This window comes from Manihot esculenta, chromosome 11 (genome assembly GCF_001659605.2).
Source record: "Manihot esculenta cultivar AM560-2 chromosome 11, M.esculenta_v8, whole genome shotgun sequence".
Lineage (NCBI taxonomy): Eukaryota > Viridiplantae > Streptophyta > Magnoliopsida > Malpighiales > Euphorbiaceae > Manihot > Manihot esculenta.
In genome coordinates, this window is record NC_035171.2 from 22698401 (window position 1) to 22723551 (window position 25151).

At 33.9% G+C, this 25151-nt stretch overlaps 1 protein-coding gene across 2 annotated transcripts; it reads left to right on the plus strand.

Annotated features, from left to right (window-relative positions):
* The first annotated feature begins 724 nt into the window (after positions 1–724).
* On the plus strand, positions 725–24790 carry LOC110626570 (coiled-coil domain-containing protein R3HCC1L). 2 transcript variants are annotated; one of them, XM_021772555.2, is made up of 7 exons: positions 730–1228; positions 1544–1641; positions 1771–1836; positions 2588–2830; positions 10530–10688; positions 13483–13572; positions 24440–24790. In XM_021772555.2, the coding sequence occupies exons 1-7, from the start codon at positions 942–944 to the stop codon at positions 24634–24636; spliced, it is 1140 nt and encodes a 379-aa protein (XP_021628247.1). In that variant the 5' UTR covers positions 730–941; the 3' UTR covers positions 24637–24790. The 2 variants fall into 2 exon arrangements, with proteins under 2 accessions (XP_021628248.1, XP_021628247.1); XM_021772556.2 differs by lacking the exon at positions 13483–13572 and having other exon boundaries at positions 725–1228.
* Positions 24791–25151: the final 361 nt, after the last annotated feature.

The following is a 25151-nucleotide window of genomic DNA, read 5'->3' on the forward strand; positions in this document are numbered from 1 at the left end:
AATTAATATTTTAATATAATTCAAATATATAATTATAAAAAATACTTCAAACTTTATCAATTTTAACAATTATACTCTAATTTTTTTAACAAATATACTTTAAATTAATTTTTAATTTTAATTCGACTTATAAATGATACATTTCTAATAGTTAATAACTTATTTTTTTATTTTTATATATCAGTAAATATAAATTTTTGCATAATTATCAATTATAAGTGTTATACCGATAATACTACTAAAACAAAAATCACAATTTTTAATATTTAAGTGAATGTAATAAATATAATTAATTTTTTAAGTTGAGAATCATAAGTTTTAATTTATTGAAGTTAATATTATCATATTATTTATAATTTATAACTAAGTTATATTTGTTGATGTAAAAAAAATTAAAAAATAAGTTATTAAATTTTAAAAATATGTTGTTTAAAATTATTAATAAATTAAATTAAAAATAAAAATTAATGATTTGGGATATGTTTGTTAAAATTTAAAATTAATAAAATTTAAAATTTTTTAATAATTATTTATTATATTAAAATATTAATTTTTAATTAAATAATAAAATAATATTTTTATTAAATTTAATTGTTAAAATAAATTTATAGGATTAATTTAGGTATATTAATTACTATATTTATTAAAATATAAAAAGTACAATTTTTTAATAAAGGCCGTTTCTCGCCATAGACTCAAACCCAGAATACCAGACATGCCCTTACCCTAAAAAGCCCCGGGCAACCAAAACGAAATTTTGGTGTACAGTTTGAGACTTGAGAGGGATTTGAAATCAACTCGCGAACAGAAGGTCTTTGCTTCTTCTTTTCTATTCTGTCGGAGACGATCCCAAAAGAGGTTTTGTGCTTGGAATTCAATTGCTGTCTGTCTCTCCAACATATTCTCCCTTTGAAGTCGCAAATTTAACTGAAATTTCCCAGATGGAACAAGTCGAAGCTATTGAAGCACAGCCCAACCTAAACTGGAGCGAGTCAGTGGAAGATCTTGTGTCAGCCGGTGATACAGACGGCGCTATCTCTCTCCTTGAAACGGTGGTTTCCAAACTTGAAACCCTGAGCCCATCTGAAACGCTCGATCTCCAATTAGCGTCTGCCCTTACTGAATTGTCCAAGCTGCACTCCACCAAGCACTTCTCTCTCAAATCCGACGAGCTTCTCTCTCGCGCTTCGCTCCTCAAACAACGAGTCCTTCAGTCTCGTCCTTCTGGGTACTTTCTCTTGTTTCTTATTTTCTGTTCTGTTGCCTGCTAAACGAGATAGAAAGGGAAGAATTCTTTACTTTCAGGTTCTGTTTGTTGCTGCTTGCTGGGAAAAGTAACATGTGGGAATAGCAGGGGAATTTCTTTTTCATAATTTCTCTTGGGAAAAGAAGGGAGATTCTTTCTCTCTCTCTTTTCTCTTTCTATTAGAACCCAAATAATAGTTATACATTCTTCTAACTAGATGCTGTTTTTTTCGCGCTTTACATTTTCTTGTTTGTTTAATACATGGGTTTTTACTGGTTCATGATCTGGCTTTACCAGTTCGGAAAATGTGGAGGACTCCAAGGAAGATGTGTCTTCAACGTCCAATGCTACTTTATCTTCCAATCATTCGGTTATTGATGGGCGTTGTATAAAAGGTGCATTTCTGTTTCCATAATTTCATCTCCTTAGACCAATACCGATATTTATATTATTGGGCATGCATTATATTCAGCCTAAAAAATGTGGTCGTTACTCTGAAAAGTAATTCGCTATGCTTTTTGAAGGGAATCTTGAGGAATCAGGTAGACTGCCTGATGATGCTTCTCCCTGCAATGGATCTTCAGATGATGGTATGTTTCCATTGGCTGACTCTCGCATTTGTTTAATGATCTGTTTTGTTGGTTTGTTTGAGTTGGCCTATTTACAGCCTATTATATTAAAATGTCCTTTTAATAGTTGTTTTGTGCTCTGGTAACCTACCCGGGCAGAAAGGTGAAGGGAGTTGTTGGGAGGGGGAGGGGGGGAGGGGAAGAGTGGGGAACTACCGCTGAAGAAGATTACTCATTAATCTAAGGTTCACACATTTCAGTGTCTTACATCCATATTTTTGAGCAGAGTATATGGCACCCCATCAAATATGTCAAAACAACTTAAAGGCTACAATTTTGTGCTTTACAGCATGCTTGGATGAAGGCTATAGCTTGAGGACTTGCTGCTTAATGGTTAATGTGATATGCTAAAGTCCTCTGAAAGGCATGTGTTCTTATACGTGAGCACAGAGCATAATCCACTAATTGCTCTTGTATTATAACGACTTCTTGTTAGACTGTTTGGTAGTCGTAGGACTAGTAGCTAGTTGCAGATAGATGCACTACTCTTTTGGGGCCCAAATGGTGCATTTACATCCATTTTGAGCACATATTCAAATGGGTTTCTTTTATTAACCCTTGTGAAAGGGTTAATTTGCTAAGTTTCACTAGAATGCTGCTGATTTTTCCCCTTACATTATATAACTTGAATGTATTACTATCCTGCTAAAGTTATTTTGAACTCATAATATTTACAAAATTACGTTTAATATCATTTTATGGTGAACAACAGATTGGGAAGCTATTGTGGATCGTGCTCCCAGTGAATTACTCTCCCCACAAGGCTTACCAAGTATATCAAATCTTTCATTGAACGAAAATAAAGTTCAAGGCCCTAAGCGACGTGGAAGGGGAACGTTCTCATACAAACAAGACAAACTTTATAGTGATAGACAATCTTGTACGTCTTTTTCTAGTGACACAGAGGATGATGATTTGAGCAAAGGCAAACAGCAGAATCCAGAATCAATATATTGTAAGCCTTGAGTTTCCAACTCTTTCAGATTTTATTAATAAGATTGGCATATTTGCATGGTTGTATACCATTTTTCAAGTGTGAGTCGTTCCATGCAATAATTTGGCTTGGAATTTTTCTAATCCTCTTGGATAAGACCCTAAGGTTGCTTTTCAACTAAAAAATATTGATGAATCTAACAACCTTTTAAATGCTATTATAAATCTACAATAACTATTCAGAATGATTGATACTGTAAGTATTTAATTATTATTTCTTTTGCAATTGCCTTTGGCAAGAGAATTGTCTCAGATATATTAGCTAGCCTTTTTTCCAAAAGCAGCAAAAAAAAAATTTATCGAAGGTGCTTTCTAAAGTACTTATTACCAAAGCATTTGAAAAATATCCCCCCTTTTTTTGTCAATGCATTCAATAGCACACATTTGCCAAAAGCAAACAAAACTTGCATTTGATATCCTCTTGCTTCTTGTAGTTTGTGCATTTGAAAGAAAATCTACCATTCAAGGGGAATGAGATTTTGATACCTATGCTGGTGTGGTAGGCCAGTGAAGCTTCCCCTTTGAATGTTTCTGAATTTTCCTTGTTTATATTTTCTTTTGGAGCTTGGTTAGGTATATTGAATTTTGAACACAAATAGAGATCTTGTGAAGAAAATGAACATGATAAGTTAGAGGAGAGTTGACATTGCCTTTAATCAAGATACAACATGCATGAAGAAAGTAAATAAGGGAGATTAGGTTTAAGTAAGGAGATCATATGATAAGGAGAAAATATGAAAGGAGTAAGTATTATTTTCAATAATTTGCCGGATGGATGGGGTGGGGTGTATGGAAAGAGTAAGAGCTAGGGTCGCTTTTGGTCAAATGAATTCATGTAGATGACATGTAATGATGGAAATATTGTCTTATTAGAGGGAATCAAAATTTACATGTGGGAAGTGGTAAGGATATGAGAGGGTGCATGCACACATGGAGGTTATTTAACATAGCAAGGGAGTACTCAAAAGAACGCTCACTCAAAACATTCTGCTGAAGATAATATTATTACAGAAAACTAAAATATCATTGCATATAAATTATGGTTATTATATAGGTTTGATCTCCTAAACCTAATAGTTACTAAAACTATAATTAGGAAGTTAGATAAACTAAAATAAACTAATTTCCATGTAAAAAAAGGAAAAAAAAACCTAACTAGTGTACTATGGAAACACACACAAATACTAAATAGAATAAGGAACAATTAAAACTTCAGAATCTCAGGCTGACAGGAAATAGGAAGCTACATGGGTCTAAGCGTCTTGTCCACTTGAGGCTGTGTTTCTTTATGCCTGTTCGAATTGTTGAGATTTTTCTTAATTAATGGGATATGTCTCATTGAAGTATCTCATGGTTATGAGAAAATCATGAGATTGATTAGCAAAATCATAAAAGTGATTTATGATTGATTGATAGCATTTCATATATATCATGTATCTTCTATCATAAATATGAAGCTCTATGTAATACGAAAAATAACACGAGGATAACGTAAATGGAGCCTTTTGTGTTTTGCCTTTCTGTTCTCTTTTCCTTCCCTTTCTCCCTCTTTACCATCTTTATAGAAATTTCACATGGTATCAGAGCTTTAAAAATTTTTGGCCTCCTTTTCCTTTCTTTCCAGTTTCCACATAAAAAGTATCCTTCTGTTCTTCATAGTTTCAAAGTTGGGTTTGAAGTCTCAACTCACTTTTTCCCTTCTTCTATTGTTTTGTTGGGAATTCTCGTCGTATTGTGTTCTATTATGGCTTTCCTAGTATTTAAACATTTTGATGAATCTTTCTATGATCTTGCTTTTTCTTTACAGCCGAGAGTTTGGGTCCCAAAGCTTACTTTCTTGTTATGTATTTGAGGCCTAGCTGTGTGTGATTATGTTAATATTCCTTTCCTAAATTAGGTAGCATAATTATGGGGATTTATTTCTACTTACGATTCACTCTTGTATATAAATTGTACCTTTGCTCAGAATGAATTAGTGAAGATTTTGGGAATTTGAGAGTATTATTTCTCTAATGATAGTTTATGAGCTAATAACATCCCTATTTATACAAGAATAATTATGGCTAACTAAGAAGATTTACAAGAAAGCAGACAAATAATCTCTCTAAAGATCTCTACAATTAAGGTAAAAAAATCCTGCCAACATTCTCATTCTCCTTCGAGTTGGTGCATAAATATCACACATACCCAACTTGCAAACTAAGGTGTGATGGGTCTATTATAAAGCCCTTTAATGAACACATTAGCTAGTTGCTCGTTTGAAGTCACATAAACTAAACTCAAAATGTCACTTCTTAGTTTTTCTTTGTAAAGAGTGCCAATCAATGTCTTTATGCTTTGTTCTTTCATGTTTTACTGGATTTTGAGCTATATTGATGTCAACTTTATTGTCTTGCTCCTCCATGTGACAAGATTTCTTCTCACAAATATTTAGTAACTAGATGTTGACCTCCTATGATTAGGGATCTGGTGCAATATGCTTCTGTAAAAACTTTTATTTGGAGGTAACCATGTTTGGATAAAATGAGACCTTTTTTGAAGTAGATTTCAAATAGTGCAGAATGCGAAGAACAACTTGCATATAAGACTCAAGAGGATTATGCATACATTAGCTCACTAAGCTAATTGCATATGCTATATCCGGTCTAATGTACGAGAAATAAATTAGTCTTCTTACCAATCTTTTATAACTCCCCATATCAACTGACTTGCCAGTCCCTACTTGTAACTTATAATTGCTTTCAATAGGAGATTCTACTGGTTTGCAACCTAATATACTGGTTTCTTCTGATAGATCTAGAATATATTTTTTCTGAAAAATGAAGATTTCTTTTTTTGATTTGGCAATTTCAATCTTAAGGAAATATTGAAGTTTTTCTAGATTTTTAACCTCAAACTCTTAAGTAAGAATCTTCTTCATTGGAGTAATTTTTTCTCTATCATCTCCTGTCATTACTATGTCATCAACATAAACTATAATAAGATTGACTTTACCCTTATGGTGCCTATTGAATGAGGTATGATCAACATTGCTCTATGGATAGCCAAAATAGATCATGGTTTTGCTAAAACTGTCAAATTATGTTCTGGGGGACTGCCTTAGTCCGTATAAGGCCGTCATGAGTTTGCACACCTTTTCTTGTATTCTTTCATTAGCAAACTAGAAGGAATTTCCATATAGACCTTTTTTAAATCTTCATGCAGGTATTCATTTTTCACAGTAAACTGTTGTAAGTCTCAAGGTTGGTTGCACAAGATAGCAAGATCTTGATTGTATGCATCTTTACAATAAGGGCAAATGTCTCTATCTGTTCATAAGTCTAAGTGAATCCTTAGCAACCAATCTATCCTTGGACCTTTTCAATTGAACCATAAGCTTTGTACTTCATGGTGAACGTCTATTTGCAACCAAGTAGTTTCTTTCTAGATAGAGGAGTGGCAAGCTTCCAACTTCCATTTTTAGCTTAAGCTTTAATTTCTTTGACCATTGCTCCTTTCTACTTAGAATATTTATAAGCTTGCTTTCCTTATGTAATAGACACAAAAAAATAGATAGTGCCAAAGCTCTATATGAGGGTGATAAGTAATAATAGGAGACGTAGGATATCTTGTGCAGATCCTGACACATTTTCTTTGGACAATAGGTTTATCTAACTCATTAGTGGAACCAAGAGTTAAGGATAAATTACCCAAGAGAGGAAGATTTTGGATACCGAGTAGATTGGCAGATTGACTTTATCTTTCTTTGCAGCATGCTGGTTGTGAAAATTTGATCATAATAGATAATACTATGGTTTTAAATAAAGGCCTTTATGTTATGTAAAGGCTGTTATTTATAGATTTTTGATCCTGCCATTACCATTACAACCATCATTTAAAGGGGAAGAAAAACTTGTTCCTTCAATGGCCGTTACGTTCGTTATAGTTATATAACGGCCATTGTTTATCGTTAACGTTAAGTAATGGTTATGATCCATTACCTAACTTTTCTCAAAGCCAACAACTCAATTTCTTTTTCTTTAGATTGGGAAGTTTTATAATGTTGTATCTCTCTTTCCTCAAATTTTATCAAAAGTTAATAATCTTCTACAAATGTCTCACTTCTTTTCTCTTAAACTAAGATCATCAATTATCTATCTAATTCTATACATTTGTACCTTATGAAATTTGATTTATTTATCTTTGTTTTACTTATTTGTTAAAATCAATGTTGGATGTCAAGTTCTTTTTGTTAAATTTGTATATAAAGAATTATTTTTTACTATTCATGTTACCTATATTATTATTTTAGCAGCTATAATTTAGTTATTGTTAAAGATATCTAATTGAATGTCTTTATTTGATATATTAATGCTTATTATTTGATTATCCTAGTTATGACTTTAAATATCTTTTAATTTCATGAGTTATGTAAAATTTTTTAAAAAATTTGTATAGCGATAGGCCGTTACCGTTATGTTATGGCCGTTCTGGGTCTGTTTTCATTACCTGTATCCACAACATCGAATGTGGTTGCGACCATATGATTTAAATCCATGGATAATACATCCCAATGGATCTTTAGACCCATCAAACGAGTGAAAATCGAGCTTTGCATATTTGGGCATTGTGAGCCCCTCATTTGTTCATTGGTTTGAGGATCAAAATATTGTTGGCTGCTACCGTTTCCCTGCTCCATTTTTTTATTCTGTCTTCGGTTGTGGATATTGACTAACCTGAACATCTATTGGTCAAACTATCAAATCTAGCTTCTGATTGTTGCATTAAGGCATATAGGTTTTCTTCCAAGTTTTGTACTTCCTCTATATCTTGTCACCTGATGCCAGGCTGACTTCCCTTGTTGGTGTTTCTATTCTTCCTTGAGGAACGTTTTGTGAATTGTGATTGAGAATTTGTTGAATGAATCCTTCAATCTCATGAGAACTGTTGGATAAACTTTTCTCCATGCTTTATTAATAAGATCAATGATTTTTTATAAAGGAAGGCATATCCAAATTAGGATTTCATTGAAACATGAATTAGAAATTACATCATATCTGCTACTGCAATTAAAAAATGAAACTAAAAAATAATGAACCAGACTTTTGGAGATAAAGATGCTGATTGTTTATTTTCTGAAACCGCTTTGTCTAGAATTTGTCAAGGAGAAGGAAAATACATAGTATTTGTCTCAATTTGGGAATTCCTTAGCACTACGATGTCCAATTGTTCATAGGTCCTTCCTGCATAAGGCATCCACAAGGATGCATGTGGAGTGACATGGTGACTAGGGCAAAAGAGTTGCCTTGGACATTTTATGCCATTTGAAGAGTGACAGGCTGCCATCAAAAGGGGTTAGGTAGTAGAATGTAAAAATGCAAAGGGCATGAGAGAAAAGGGAATGCACATGAATCTACTTAACTGTGAATGATGAAAAAGCTTACGAACAATATAAGCTAGCTAAGAAAGAATGTAGTCGGTGAGTTTGAGTCAAGTCCTTGGAGGATGCATATGAGAAGTTGCGTTTGTGAGAATTTGCAACTTTATGAACTGACAAGAATAAGAGAATTGAAATGCCCTGATTTAATTTAGTACAGGGTGCAAGAAGGGTGATGGCGTTAAGATTCTGGTTACAAATTGGACATTGAATTTGGGGGTTTGTTCAAGTCTGGGATGAGTTGGAATTTAGATGGGACAATTTGGGTCTTGTGAAAGGATTAATTGATATTAATGAAGAGAAGATCTTTAGGTTATGAACAATAAATAGAAGGCTTATGCTTAATCACACCTGAGCTTCCTTAAGCATCACACTTCCAGAGGCATCATGAACTGCGAGAATTCCCATTGATTTAAAATTGTGGAACAACTTTAAAACATTAGTATTTGAAAAAGCAATCTTACCTTTAAGGATTTGGAATCCTAAAATGTAATCCTTAACCACTAAGGACTCTAAATAGAGAATACTATCGGAATCTGGTTAACTTCGCAGCTATTCTGAAATTAATATCCCTATGAGCTATGGCTTTATAAAGGACAAGCAATTAATATATTTATATAGACACAAGTGCTGCACTAAAAGAACCAGAAAAATACTCTGTACTATTCCCCGGTAAACTCTACATTAGAATTGAACCCTAATCCTAAGCTTCTTGAGTATCTGAGACTGATTTTCTTGAGTTCCATGGCTGTACTTTTCTCCTCATGTTGGGGAAAAGCTCAACCTCTAGTTTCAAAATGACTAAGTAGCCAATTTGACATCCACGATTGCTGCCTTTTGGTTCTGTATTTTTCAACTTGTTGATTATGACTATCTAGAAGTATCTTTTGTCATTTAAGGCTTATATATGGTAATTCTACTGTTCCGTTCCTTTTTTTCTTGTTGATTACCTTGCTGAGACATTTCTAGTTGTGACCTTCCTTATCTTCTATTTGTTGCTTTAAAACCCTTGCAGTTTTGTTGTTTTAAAACCCTTGCAGTAAGTCTTGCTTTACTTCTTGGACATTTTAGTTTCGGAAATTCTGGTTTCTGGCTGTCAATTCTGCTTCACCACGTGCTGCATTAAAATTTCAGTTTGCAGTTAGATCTTCTACATCTTTTTTGCCCTTACTGTACTTTATCATCAAAATTTTGAAAATTTGGCTTCTTATCACGTAAAATTTGCCTAATTGCCCTGAATTCAAAATACAGGAAGGAGAAGGTTTAGGATATCTATTCTTGTACCCTAGATGATTCAATTCCTCTTTTCAACATTATGAACTGTGATTTCAGCTTGTAATTGTTGAATTTCATTTCAAATAACCCTACATTGTTGAAGATTAAAACAAGAAGCTCCTAGGATTTGAGCTATGCTCCTAATCTAGTTTAGAACAACATGCAAGTCTAGGAGCTAAGGTTGGATCATCGTTACTAGTTTCTTTCACCACTCACTGAGTACAATGTCCTGTACTGCATGTTTTAGTTTTCGGATTGTTTGCATCCTAGATTCCTTATGATCTAGGATGCCAAAATGGGAGTTCCAATAAGCAAGAAAGGAAAAGAAAGGAAGAGTAGTAGCCATGCTTGTAACAGGAAAAAGAAGCAGCAGTCATGTGTAACAGGGTCATCCTCTGGAGTAATACATGCCTGTTTGGTACATGTTCAAGGGTCAAAAACTTTTTTTAGAAAAAGCACAATTCTAATGTTGGAAATAGTAGTTCAGCAAAAACTATTTAGTTATTTTAGAGTTTTTATGACTAAAACATGTTAAGTTTATTTATAAATCAATTTTTTATACTTTTAACTAATTTATTTAAGAAAGTGTTGTTCTTAATAGTATCTCCAATACCAATGGCGAACAGGCTTTACATTATTTTTGACAGTGTTTTTGGATAGTGTTTGCTCGCCTTTCCACATGAAGATGGCTCATTGCATACACTTTAGTTTGGTGTGAGCAATGGGTTTTTTGTTTTCTCATCTTTGTGCCTACACCTATGCCTAATGGTCTCAATAAAGACTGGAACCTTATGGGATTGATGACACAACAAAAAACTTGAAAATGCTGTCTGTACTTTTCTTTTTTGATTTAACTGGATATTGCCATCCTCACTTCAAATCTTTTTAAATTGTCTTCACACAGAGCTTGATTTTCTGTGCAAATAACAATTTTATGTGAAGGATCTATGATTTGTTTGTTTGAATTCAGCTAAATATGGCACGCATCATGTCCTTGTTCTATCTGACTTTCCACCAAGTACAAGGACGATAGAGCTTGAGAAGCTTTTCCAGGACTTCAGAAGTGAATTTGTCATTCGATGGGTCAACGATACAATGGCCCTTGCAGTATTCCAAACACCTTCATTAGGTACTTTATCTCATCTGATTTACCAGTTACATGATTAAATGTGGTGCCCATTTTTATTCTCATTTTGAAACTGCTTTTGTTGTCCCATATTGGTTTAATACATGGATGTAAAATATTGGGAGTTGGGCAATGCTCTTCTGTTGAGCTAATGTTGAGAGTGGAGGCCATCTATTTTATCAACATGGTAGATCCTGTCCTTGCTTGAATGTTGGGCCACTAGTAGATGTTTGTGCATGCAAATTTCACCGTCCAGATGTTCACCTAGTCCTAAGAGTTATGTCGTTCTATACTGGTTTGGGACATGGATTTAATTCTAAATATAAGGACTTCGACATTCTTGCTCCCTTGACTTAGCTTTTAAGTAGAAGTTAGGACCACGCCCATTTTATCAACAACTTTTGCCACCAATTAGCATGTTTTTTTAATACTACTAATACTATTAGGGTGTTCTTTTGTTTTTTAAAATTTTAACTAAAGGGTGTTGGTGAGAAAAGATAATTACCAAAGGGTGTTGAATTACAATTTAATTTCTTAAAAGTGGTTTTTTGACCAAAAGCTACCAAAATTTGACAATTTTTTTTTATAAATACCTTAGATGGAACTATCAGTCGTCTTTAGCAGGGTTGGAGGAATGCGACTTTGCATGCATGCCAAGCTGGACATGCCCAGTGCCGGACGTGCCCAATGCTGGACATGCAATGTTTTTCTTTTTAATTTATTAATTTTAATATTTTAAAATTAATAAATTAATAATAACATATGAAATTTTTTTAATAAGCACGAGAACAATTTTCATTTTATTTTATAAAATAAAAATATAATGAATATTTTGCATTAAAAATTCAAACACGACAACAATTTTCATTTTATTTTATAAAATAAAAATGTAATGAATATTTTGCATTGAAAATTCAAGTTACTTTAAATCATGTTTGGGAGCCTAATCATCTATAGTCATGATAAGTCTGAAATTCAAAATGTGTAATATAACACTTACCACTGTAAATTTATAATAGTTTATGAATAAACACAAAAAGGAGGTAAATAATAATTTCATTTTTGTAAATAACCAGAGTCAAATCCACCAAAATTTATTGGTAAAAGAACAGTCACTACTGTACTTTAGTCTCTACGGGATATACACATGTATAATTAATATTTTAAAATTTATTTAAATATTATTTTTAATAAATTAAATGTATTAAAAAATTAAGTTATAAAATAAAAATATAATAAATATTTTAAAATACAGTTGTAATTTTTAATTTTGTTTATTACATTGAAATTTTATTTTATTTTATCATATTTTTAATTTTATTTTAATAATTAATACATATGTTATTTTAAATTTATTTATAGAAGTGAAATATTGCTTCTATAATAATTACTTTTGTTGAGTTGTAAAAGAAAAATATAATAAATATTTTATATTAAAAAATTGAGAAAAAGATTTGTGCTCATTAGAATTATTCTATGTTTATCTGTAAATATATGTAAAAAAGTATAGCCATAAATCCTAACAAAATCTGGTAAGTGCTAGTGGGAAGTCATTTGAGTATTTCCTTTTTGTCTGTGGTGCACCAATTTGTTAAAGTCTCACTTGTTCAACCCTTTAATTAGACAAAAAAACAAACAAAAGATCACATGAAATTTTGATTTAATTGTTCGTGAAAGACTACTTCAAGAGTTTGTGATTGAATTTGTAATTGAATAACAAGCTGTATTTATTTGTTTAAAATATTTCAGATTTTTTAATTAAAAGAAAACCAATACATGTCCATCCTTTGGACCTAATTAATAAGGCCAAATGACTGGAAAAGACCCAACATTTACGTCATTTTGCATTTTAATCCAAATGTTTAAATTTTGGATGAATTGGCCCAACGTTTGTATTTTAGTTAATTTTTAAAAATCAAAATGTAAGAGTTCAAATAGAATGCCAAATATAATATTTTATTTTATTTTTAAATATAAACTAATTTCATATATGAAAATAATATTAACTCATACTTAACTATAGTTAAATGATATATTTAATTTTAAAGACAATACTAATTTAACTGGTAAATATGCAATTGACGGCTTTACCAGTAGATAGATTTTGTTTTGTACTAATAATTATGAAAATTTTATGATAAATATATTATTCTTAATTATTTTGTATATGTTGGTATTTTAGATTAAATAACATCTCTGTTATAAAATATTTATAATTATTGTTGGAAAACAAAATCCATTACTGTTAAAGGTGTGAATTGCATATTTAAAAATTGGATTGCTTATCTTTAATTTTGATTTTGAAAATTAGCCAAAATTACACCTAAATACAGACATTGGACCAATTTATCGTTTGGATTAAAATGCAAAAAGATGCAAACTTTAGGCCTCTTTCATAAATTGGCTAATTAATAATCATGTCTACTGTCTAGTGTACTTTTTTATTAAAAAAATGCCACGCGAATTTTAGTGGCATTTTGATAAAAAAAACACTACCTTTGATAATTATTGTAATTAAATTGTAATTGAACGCCCTTTGGTAATTAATGCTTCTCACCAACACCCATTGGTAAAAATTGCATACTATGAAGCTGCATTGTCATGCTAAATAATTGTAGGTTGAAATCCATCAGGAACTAATATGTTGTGTGGACAATGTGCCTTGCAATTGGATCCATATTAGTGATAAGGCTATCTGGAACCAAGATTTGAATATCGCTATAGCATGTTCATCATTAAAAGTTGCACATTTTCCATGGTAATTGTAATTTATCTAGTATTGTTTCTTCTAATGCAGCTCTTGAGGCCCAGAAACATATTCAATATCCATTTACAGTGCGTATTCTTGATGAGGATGATATCCTTATGGGTTCAATTCGTGAAAGAGGTAAAATCTATCGGCTAACTCTTGTTTCTTTTGAATTCCGAAGGAATTGATGCAAAAGGAAGGAGCTCAGGGAATACTGGTTTAATTTCAAATGAGGACTAGTTGGAAGCTTAACCTAGACTGAAGTTAATGAATTATCACTTTCAACCTCACTTTTCTGTATATATAAAGTGTACTCAAGGACCTGCTCACCTGCTCATAATGACTCTGCTAATGAGCTATTCAAATACATAAATCTACAGCCATTAAGATAGTACCCAGTAGTTGATTCTATGTCTTGTACTGCAAGAGGTTGGGAATTTCCCTGGCAGCCCCTTCCCATTTAAGAATTTCTTTGTTGATATTCTCTGTTCTCATCATGGTAAAGGGCTATTGAAATTATATAACTATCAGTAACACTGCTTTTGGTGTTCTACATGTTGCTAGTATCATGCTTTTCTGAAGGCTACATCATCCTCGATGTTTTTTCCTATTGCATATATATTAAATAGGGGAAGTTACAAAAATTGCCCTGTTGTTTTGTCCTTTTATCAAGCAAGTCCTGTGACTTAATTTATGACAAAAAAGTCTTCTAGTTTCATGACGTTAGCAAAGTGGGGTTTTTTCCTCTAATATTATTAAATAGTGCTGGTTAATTATGATTTCATCATTAAATTTTAGTGAAACCTATAGTTTAATTCCTATGTTTTGAGTATAGATCTTAGAGTTTTGTTTTATTAATAAAATAACCCATTGGTTTAAGCTTTATATTTTTTAGTTACAATTTTATACTTTTACGAACTGATCACTGAATATTATAATCATTTATAAATAAACCGTTATATTTTTACAAATTAATCCGGCATATTTGTTAAATTTAGATATTTGATGAAAAGTTAGATAGGAAAGGGATCCTTTCAGCTTGAATCTGGACGAATATTGCATCTAGTTTCTTGATTTAATTTAATTTCATTATTTTCTGTTTTCAAATATAAGATATTAAAATTTAATAAAGATTATGTTTGTAGGACATATTTATAAATAATTGTAACATGTAGGAATTAATTTATAAAAATGTGGGGATGATTTGTGTTTAAAGGAACTAGTATGTTAATAAAACAAAACCTTAGGGACTATGTGTGAAAGTACAGGGACTAAACTATAGATTTTACAAAACTCAAAGATGGAATTGTAATTTACCAACAATTTTTAACAGTGTTAAGAGGGAAAATTCCATTATGTTAATAGCACAATAAACAAAGTCATAGGATCATATTTGAAAAGGCACAAAACTATAGGGTAGTTTTTATTGTAATTTCCCCCAATAGATAATACTTAACATAATAACTAAAACTAAGTGAAATTTGAAAATATATTTGAAATATTTAAATAATGATGCATAACTACTTGTTCAGCCAAAAAAAAAAAGTGTAACTACTACCTGGTTACATTTAAAAATTAAAAAAGCCCTCTTGTCAAGCTCTATAACTTTTTGGTTGCTCATTCATCTAGTGGTGAGCAGAATTTGATTTTATTTTTTTATTATAAAAAAATGAAGGGAAGGGAAGGGAAGGAAAATAACTAAAAAAGCTAAATTTTTACTCAATTTCTAACTTCTATTGCATAACGCATAGTGCATATTTATAATGAAGAATTATGGAGATATAGATCCTTAAATTTAGAAAGATGTATCCCTTAAATTAAGGAGACATTTAATCCCTACTGATAAGCGGTTGTCGAAGCCGTCAAAAATAAACCTATTAAACAATCAACAATAAACTTGTAGATAGTGGCAATAGGGTCGAACCACAGAGAATTGACACCAATGATTTTCCTAATAATGACTAGGTCAAGTAAATAACAAGTAATTAAAAGAGGGGGGATTTTGAGTTGATGGATTAACACTAAATAACAAAAGAAAGCAATAATTTAAAGATGAGTAAATCAATAAGAGAAAAGCTTCTAGTTGAAGTATGGATCTATTTCAGATTGTTTAGAATTGATCATTGATTCTTTAATACTCCTATTTATCTCAATAAATTAGTTTAGGACGTGGAAGACGCTTCTCACAATCCAAATTCCTCCTTAGTTCTAGTTTGATTAGGAAACGTTCGCTAATCAAACACTAGTTAACAAGTTGCCAAGGAACGTCCTTGGGGCCTTTGGCATCGAACAACTGTTAACTGCATTAAGACTTAGAGAAACCTAATTCTAACCTTGCCAACCGCGTGGTCAAGTTTAGATCATGCAACTTGATTAAATTTGTGTTCAAATAATATAAGCAATTACGGACTTAAATTATTCAAACAATTGTTACTCAAGCAATTAAAAGCAATAGGCCTAAATTGATTCTAAAAGCAAAGCAACAATTATAGAAAGATCAAATTGCATAAATATTGAAAATAAATAGAAGTTTAACAATGGAGATTTAAATCTCCCAATTCATCACAAATCTGAATTTTCCAACTTCAACTAGAAAGGAAAGTGTTTAGCCACTCATGGTGGACAAAATCACAAAAGAAAAAAAAGAAAGAAGAGATTGCTGCGTTTCTGGAGAGTTTCTGAAGCTGAGAGATGATCAGAAGATGCTCTGCTGGTTTGGAGGCTCTCCTTTTATGGCTGAAGAATTCCATCCATCTAGGGTTTCAAAATCCCTTTTTGATTTGGTGTTTGACTCCTCTTTTGATGTTGAATTTAATTGCAATTGGAATTTCTTGGATGAGAAGCTCTTTCGTGGCTCTTGGTTTTATGTTGGTAGTGATTGGGTTGGAATTGGACTTCTGAAAATTCGAATTTCTGTTTTCTGCCCAATTTCCCGCTCTTCTGTCAGTTTCTGCTGTCAAAGTGATTTGCCCGGTGATTTGAGTGTTTTGGGCAAATCACTGACCCAATCACTTTTCTGTGAGTCAGTCCAGTTTTTTGCTCTCTGTCTTCTGCGAGTGATTTGGCCAGTGTCTTCGAGTGTCTTGGGCAAATCACTTGCCCATATCACTTCTGCCTGTTGCCTCCAGGTTTCTGCTGTCAAAGTGATTTGCTCGGTGATTTGAGTGTTTTGGGCAAATCACTGACCCAATCAATTTTCTGTCAATTTTCTGCACTTTTTCTCCAATTTTCCAATTTCTTCCTTTTCTGTAAAAACAAGATAAAAACCATAAATTAAACTAAAAAATGTGTAAATAAACAATAATAATTATGATAAAAATGTGGCTAAATTATGCTTGATCAAATACCCCCACACCTAGCTTTTTGCTTGTCCTCAAGCAACAAATAACTTAGTCAATCAAGCTCCTTTTTCTTTTGAGCCTAAGTACTACTTAATCAGCCCCCCTAGACTCCTAAATTGAAGTATCACAGTATAGAATACATGCACCAAGGTTGTTCTTCTCTTTTCCTTGTTTCCCCTTACCTATCATGGTCAAAGGAAAGGTTTTTGATTCATTCATGCTTATTCTCTTTGTATAAGCTCAATGCAACCTCTAAGAGAGACTTGCCCTTCTTTGAGCATTTTATTTTATTTTATTCAGCAGCACTTTTTTTTTATTCTTGCCTGAAAAAGTCACTAACCTTTTTACGCGAAAGTGCATATTGGTGATACCCACCCCCGGTTACTCAGTTAGTCACTTCTTCAAGTGGCTACTAGCTCTGTTCATAGCTTATTTGGCCATAGGAACAGGTTTTATGATTTGTGCTTTGTGCTGGTTTTTCTTTTTCTTTTCTTTTCATGACAGTTTGGGCAAATCACCTCATAGGGAGTTACACTAACTTTTTATTTGCATGTATTTATATTTTTATTTCCCTTGACCAATGCAAATTTAGAGATTCAATTTAAGAAAAGAACTTCCAAAGTGAAGGTAGCACACTATAATTGATTCAATTTAGGCTTAAAGGGGTGGCAAGTCAATGGGGTCATGAGATAAGAAGCTCTTTTAATCTTGTTATCTATGCTGAGTAGAGCAAAAGCTAAGTCAAAATTCTGTGTGTGTGTGTGCAAAAAGTGAAAAAAATGTGAAAAAATTTTGGTGTGTGTTTATGGGGCAAAAAGATGCAAAAAGAAATAAAAAGAAATAAAAAAGATAATGTAAACGGAAAAAATATAACCTAAACCTAACAGCAAATACCCCCACACCTATCCCAAACATTGTCCTCAATGTTTAAACATAAATATGAAAAAATTAATAAGGAGAAGGAAAGGGACTGCCTGGGATGTGGGTGATTTGAGCAGGTGATTTGGGCAAATCACTGGTCAAATCACTGTCGTGGCTGGTCTGTGGGCAGAAAATGTTGAACCAGCAGCTGCAACATGCTTTTCATGTGCTGCATCCTGTCTTGAGCCTCCACCGAATGGTCTTGAGGTGCCTTTTATGTCCTCCAAGGTCCACCCAATTGCTTTCTTGTGCTTCCTCAACAGATCAAGGAGCTTTTCCTCTTCTTCTTGGCTGAGCTGGTTAGAAATAATTGCTGGAAGTGAATTTCCAGCTCCCAAGTAGACATATTTGAGGTGGCTGGGCAATGGTTTCAGTTCTGGTGCAGTTTGTGCTGATTTCTGCTGTTTGCTGTCTGATTTGGGCTGTGATTTGGGCAGATTATCTGGTGATCTGGGCAAATCACTGTCTGTCAAGTCTGTTTGCTCCAGTGATTTGGTCTGTGATTTGAGCAGATTATCTGGTGATCTGGGCAAATCACCCACGTCCAACAAGTTACAGCAGTCTGCTGTTTTTTCTGCTTCAGTGATGTTGCTGTCCACTTCTCCTTTCCTGCAAAGACCATCATAAAGTAAATTTTCTTGATCAAAATAAAAAATTTCTTGACTTAAATCATCAATAACATCAAGGCCATAAACAGGAGAAACATCATTGGGGAATTTCATGGCATCATAAACATTAAATTTGATAACTTTCCCTTCAAACTCCATAGTTAATGTGCCATCATGCACATCAATTTTAGTTCTTGCTGTACTTAAGAATGGTCTTCCAAGTAGGATATCAGAGGTGATTTTGCCCTTGTCTTCCTCCATGTCAATAACATAAAAATCTGCTGGAAAGACTAATTGGTCCACTTGTACCAACACATCTTCTAGCACTCCCTTGGGGTAGACAACAGATCGATCAGCCAATTGGATCATAATGTTGGTGCCCTTGAGTGTACCTGCATTCAACAAGTTAAAAATAGAAAGAGGCATGACATTTATTGAAGCTCCAAGGTCACACATGGCCTTCTTTATTCCTATGTTGCCTATTTTGCATGAAATGGCAAACATTCCTCTATCCTTGCATTTGGTGGGAAGTTTCCTTTGAATGACAGCTGAGACACCCTCCCCCACACTTACCTTTTTATGTTCAACAAGTTTCCTCCTATTGGTGCATAGCTCTTTGAGAAATTTAGCATACCTTGGTATTTGTTTGATAGCATCAAGTGGGAGTATGTTGATTTCCACTCTGCGAAGTGTCTCCAATATCTCTTTTTCCTCTTTCTCCTTTTGGGATCTTGCAAATCTCTTTGGGAAGGGAGGAGGTACCTTGAATTTCTCCATAAGTTGTTGTTTCTGCCTTTGACTGGATTCTGCCTGGTCTGTTGATTTGGGCAGATCACTCTCTGCCTTCTCTGGTGATTTGGGCAAATCACTGCTGGACAGCTCAGTTTGCCCAACGATCGGGTCAGTTTCTACTAGTGAATTGGGCAAATCACTGCCCTGATCACTTTCTGGCAGAATTTCTTCCATGGCCTGTTTTTGCAATTTTTTAGCCTTGCTGTCTTGTAGCTCTTTTCCACTCCTCAATGTGATGGCACTAGCATTTTGTCTTGGATTTATCTCAGTTTGGGAGGGTAGCTTCCCTTGAGACTCAAATTTGCTCATTGAAGTGGCCATTTGGCTCACTTGTTGCTCAAGATTTTGGACAACAGCAGGGGATGCAATAGTGGCTGATTCAGTGGTGTATGTTGCTGGTTCAGTAAGTGCAACATCTTCTGGTTCAGTTGTGTCAATTTTTGAGGTTGCTGGTGTTTGGACAGCAACAAGGGATGCAATGGTGGCAGATTTAGCACTTGCTGATTTTTGGACAGCAGATTCAGCAATTGCCGGTGCAATTTCAGCAGTGGCAGGTGTTGCATTGGGTGAATTTGCTGGTGCAGAAAATTTTGCAGTAACCTGGAATCGGGTATCTGGTTCAGCTTCAAGTGTAGTGGTGATTTGTGCAGCAGACTCAGCAGCTTGGTCTGTTTCTTCGTCATCGTCCCATAGATCTTGAAGCTCTTCCTCTCTTCTTAATATGTGCGCGTTCATTGAATTGACCGCTTGATCCACTTGCTGTTGGAGAATTTTCCCAGAAATTTCCAATTTCCTTACCATCTCTTCAAGTTCCATATTGGAGTTTTGAGGTGTTGCTTGGGCTTGATAGTTTTGGTAGTAGTCAGCCCTTGCATAGCCATAATTCGGATTGTCCCCCCAACATGGATTGTATTGCAGATCTCTTTGGTAGTCATGGTAGTGGTCTGTCCTTGTATAGCCATAGCTCATATTGTCTCCCCAACCTGAATTGTATGTGTCAAGGTAGGGATTATGTTTTGGCTGTCCATAGAATCCTGCATGTGCTTGTTGAAGTTGTTGGGCTTGACCTATACCATAATTTCTCACCATAGAGGTTAGTTCAGAAATTTGAGAAGAGAGAAAAGACATACTTACCGTAGCCATGCTTGTAAGGTCTTGGCAGTGCGTTCAATTTCAGGATCGTAAAGAAGAGCTTCTTTACAATCAGCCCTGGTCACAAAAGGAAAATACGTTAGTTAGATCAATTCCCCGGCAACGGCGCCAATTTTTGATAAGCGGTTGTCGAAGCCGTAAAAAATAAACCTATTAAACAATCAACAATAAACTTGTAGATAGTGGCAATAGGGTCGAACCACAGGGAATTGACACCAATGATTTTCCTAATAATTACTAGGTCAAGTAAATAACAAGTAATTAAAAGAGGGGGGATTTTGAGTTGATGGATTAACACTAAATAACAAAAGAAAGCAATAATTTAAAGATGAGTAAATCAATAAGAGAAAAGCTTCTAGTTGAAGTATGGATCTATTTCAGATTGTTTAGAATTGATCATTGATTCTTTAATACTCCTATTTATCTCAATAAATTAGTTTAGGATGTGGAAGACGCTTCTCACAATCCAAATTCCTCCTTAGTTCTAGTTTGATTAGGAAACGTTCGCTAATCAAACACTAGTTAACAAGTTGCCAAGGAACGTCCTTGGGGCCTTTGGCATCGAACAACTGTTAACTGCATTAAGACTTAGAGAAACCTAATTCTAACCTTGCCAACCGCGTGGTCAAGTTTAGATCATGCAACTTGATTAAATTTGTGTTCAAATAATATAAGCAATTACGGACTTAAATTATTCAAACAATTGTTACTCAAGCAATTAAAAGCAATAGGCCTAAATTAATTCTAAAAGCAAAGCAACAATTATAGAAAGATCAAATTGCATAAATATTGAAAATAAATAGAAGTTTAACAATGGAGATTTAAATCTCCCAATTCATCACAAATCTGAATTTTCCAACTTCAACTAGAAAGGAAAGTGTTTAGCCACTCATGGTGGACAAAATCACAAAAGAAAAAAAAGAAAGAAGAGATTGCTGCGTTTCTGGAGAGTTTCTGAAGCTGAGAGATGATCAGAAGATGCTCTGCTGGTTTGGAGGCTCTCCTTTTATGGCTGAAGAATTCCATCCATCTAGGGTTTCAAAATCCCTTTTTGATTTGGTGTTTGACTCCTCTTTTGATGTTGAATTTAATTGCAATTGGAATTTCTTGGATGAGAAGCTCTTTCGTGGCTCTTGGTTTTATGTTGGTAGTGATTGGGTTGGAATTAGACTTCTGAAAATTCGGATTTCTGTTTTCTGCCCAATTTCCCGCTCTTCTGTCAGTTTTTGCTGTCAAAGTGATTTGCCCGGTGATTTGAGTGTTTTGGGCAAATCACTGACCCAATCACTTTTCTGTGAGTCAGTCCAGTTTTTTGCTCTCTGTCTTCTGCGAGTGATTTGGCCAGTGTCTTCGAGTGTCTTGGGCAAATCACTTGCCCATATCACTTCTGCCTGTTGCCTCCAGGTTTCTGCTGTCAAAGTGATTTGTCCGGTGATTTGAGTGTTTTGGACAAATCACTGATCCAATCACTTTTCTGTCAATTTTCTGCACTTTTTCTCCAATTTTCCAATTTCTTTCTTTTCTGTAAAAACAAGATAAAAATCATAAATTAAACTAAAAAATGTGTAAATAAACAATAATAATTATGATAAAAATGTGGCTAAATTATGCTTGATCACCTACATTAAGAAGTAATTTTCTTCTTAATTTAAGGAGAATTTCGTAATTCTAACGCCCCACTTTGATGAGATTCTTATTGAGTCCAAAGACTAACTCATGAGTAGCATAAAGAATAAAACAAGCTGGAAAAGAGTGAATCACAATCATCCTCAGAGCACTGCAACTTGTGCAGCAACACAGCAGGTTTACCAACACCCTGAAGGTGCAGTAATAAACTTGGCTAGGCTCCCTTCTCCTCACCAAAAGCTGGGGTAGAAGAACCAAACTTTAAAATTGAAATTTTATGGAGAAAATAAGAGATTAGGACTCAAACCCAAAAGAAAGAGAAAAGCTTTTAGGGCTCAAACCCATGGCTTTGAAAAGAAAAAAACAGAGCAGGGACTTCAACCTTTTGGAAGGATAAGGAATTAAGAAGAGAATAGGAATTTCAACTCTTGGCTCTCAAAGCATAAAGAATAGAAGAATAAGTAGAAGAATCTAGATTTTTTTTTTTTAAAAGAGATTAAGAAGGAAAAGCCCTCAAAATTTGTAGGCTTTGATAATATGTTAAGTTTTTATTATAAGAAAAAAGAAGGAATAGAAGAGAAGCAAAATAACTAAAATGGCTACATTAACTATAGGGGCTACATTTTTACTCAGTTTCTATCTTCTATTACATAACACAGAGTGTATATTTAGAATGAAAAATTACTAAGATATAGATCCTTAAATTTAGGAAGACATATCCTTTGGATTAAGGAGACTCGTAATCTTTAAATTAAGGAGACACTTAATCCTTAAATTAAGGACTAATTTGTTTCTTAATTGAAGGAGAAGCTCATCAATTCTAACAGATTTAACATTTGTTAGGTAATTTGGTTTGCTTTGGTTTTATTGGTTCAGTTTTGATCAAACAATTGTTGGTTGAACTGAACTGTGGTAAATAAATATTGTTAAGTAACATTGCACTCATATCCATTGTGGCATAGTGGTTGGCAGTGTTTTAGTAACCTTAAGAGGTCCTGTGATTGAACTCGAGGGCCGATGCTTCAGGACTTTATATATATAATTTTTTTTACTAAAAAAATAACTTAACACTGAATGTCACATCCTAGCCATCCATTTCATTTCAAATGATTCTCTGAGCCACTCAATCAATAGTTTAAATTCAAAACTCTGCCCCACAAATCCTAGTCTCACCCTCTCATTTTCCTCTCTGGATGATGTATCTTCTTCCTTATCTTCTATTGGTTTCTGCTGTTGAATTCTTTAGATGATCACCTCAGTTCAGATTATCTAATCAAGCAATCATTGTTTTTGGACTGAAACATTCAATATGATTCATCTGTTCTCAAAAGCAACTTCACGCATACAGCCTTGTGACCTAGATTTCGAAGGTGGCAGCCCCTCCGGAAGCTTCTCCAGTGGCCGTATCCTTCTTTGACTTCATTTCTCAAGCTTCAAGTCTCAACCCAATGATTCATGCAATCATGCTTTACTCAGATCCTGTGTATTCTATTTTAGATTTTGCTACTCTGTTTGCTTTGCCTCTGCTGGAAGACTGGAACTGGCTTATGATGATGCTACCTTGAGAGTTATTTTTGTTTTCCCATCTTTATAAACTTAGTTGACCTCGGATCAGTTACTGAATATAGATCAGAAATTCTGTTTTCTACTACAAATGTCTTTTATTTTCTCTTTTCTGTTTATGGTATTAGAGTCAAAGCCTATGATTTTCCCGTTTATGCTTTGAGTTACTGTGAATTAGTTGATCTTCTTTCCTTTTTTTTTTTTATTGGATTTTATTCTGTCTTTTGCTTTGATTGAGATTGTGGCCATTTGCGGGTAGTGATTGAGAATGAACCAGGAAAAGGGATTGTCATAGAGCGATCATTCAAATTGAAGTATTTCGGTTTGATTTGGTTCAATTGCTTCTATAATTTGGCTCCATTTGGTTTTGATTTGATTCAGTTGCTTTTGTTTTTGGCTTTTTTGTTCGGTTTGAACTAAACCAACCGATTGTGCACCCATAGATGCATCAGTCTCTAGACAGGTTTATATATATATATATAATCATTCTCTTTGAAAATTTAGGATTAGAGCTGTGCTTATTTTCTCTATTTTCATTTTTGGAGCCTGAAGCACTGGACTTGGGAATGGGCAGAGTACAGCTTCTGGGTTGCTTGACTGTGAAGCATCATATTACCACTTTCATTGATGTCTTTTGGCTCCCAATATTATACTTATGCTGGGTTTCTCCATGAGTGTGAGAGGACTGGCACATATGCTGCTCCTGTTGGTTTTCAGCTTTTTTAGATACGTTCGTTATCCTTGTCATGTAATCTCTCTGTTTGCTAGCATCAGACCTTGTAATTATGTTCAATACTTTGCACCAATTGCGAGTTCCTGATATACCAGAGAGAGAGAGATAATATAATTCATCTAAAAAAATTCTGATGCAGCAAACAACCTAAATTGCGTTTGTGTTTTGGGTTATTTGAGGAAAATTGATGGAATTTAAAGCAGTTTCTTGTATAAGATATTCCTTGAAATACATTGACATTGACTAAAATTACATCATCCCTTTTGCAGATCTGGAACCTCCTCGCAGAAGGCCACAGACATCAACAAGAACTGCCCAGAGATTGATTGCACAAGGAATGGGAATGAAGCTGCCTTCTACAAACTTTGGATCTAGAGAATTGAAGGATCAAGAAGAAGCTAGAAAGAATCGCATAGTCACGAGGCAAAAAATGATCGAGGATGCTTGGGGTGATGGTGAAAAATAAGACTTTCTCATTTCAGATTTTATACATAAAGACGGTGTAGCTTCGAACTTCTGTTATTGATTTAACTATATGCTGTAAAAGTTACACATACTCGTGTATGATGGAGAGTACAAATTTTTCTTCCTGGGGAAGTCCATTAACTTATGTTAAATCACATCCCTTTGCCCATGTCAGTTAAAATGCTCTTCCACATTTTGTGATACCTGGTTAACTTGAACCTTCCATCTCCAGTCCAGTTTCAGTGGAATTGTAGCTGATGAATTGGAACATATGGAAGTCCTGGCAGTGGTGTTTGATAAGGCTTTCAATACACAGAAGAGAAGCTTCTTCTGCTGGTTTCCTGAGCTTGGGTGGAGACCCATGTGCTTATCTAAGTGCACAAGGCAACTAGCTTCTGTAATTACTCGCTTCCTCACAAGTTTTACGCAGACTTGCTATTTTGGATATCTTTTTTCGTGTTTCTTTTTTATTTTTTTTGCTCAATACTATTTTGGATACCGTTATTTGGTTTTGTG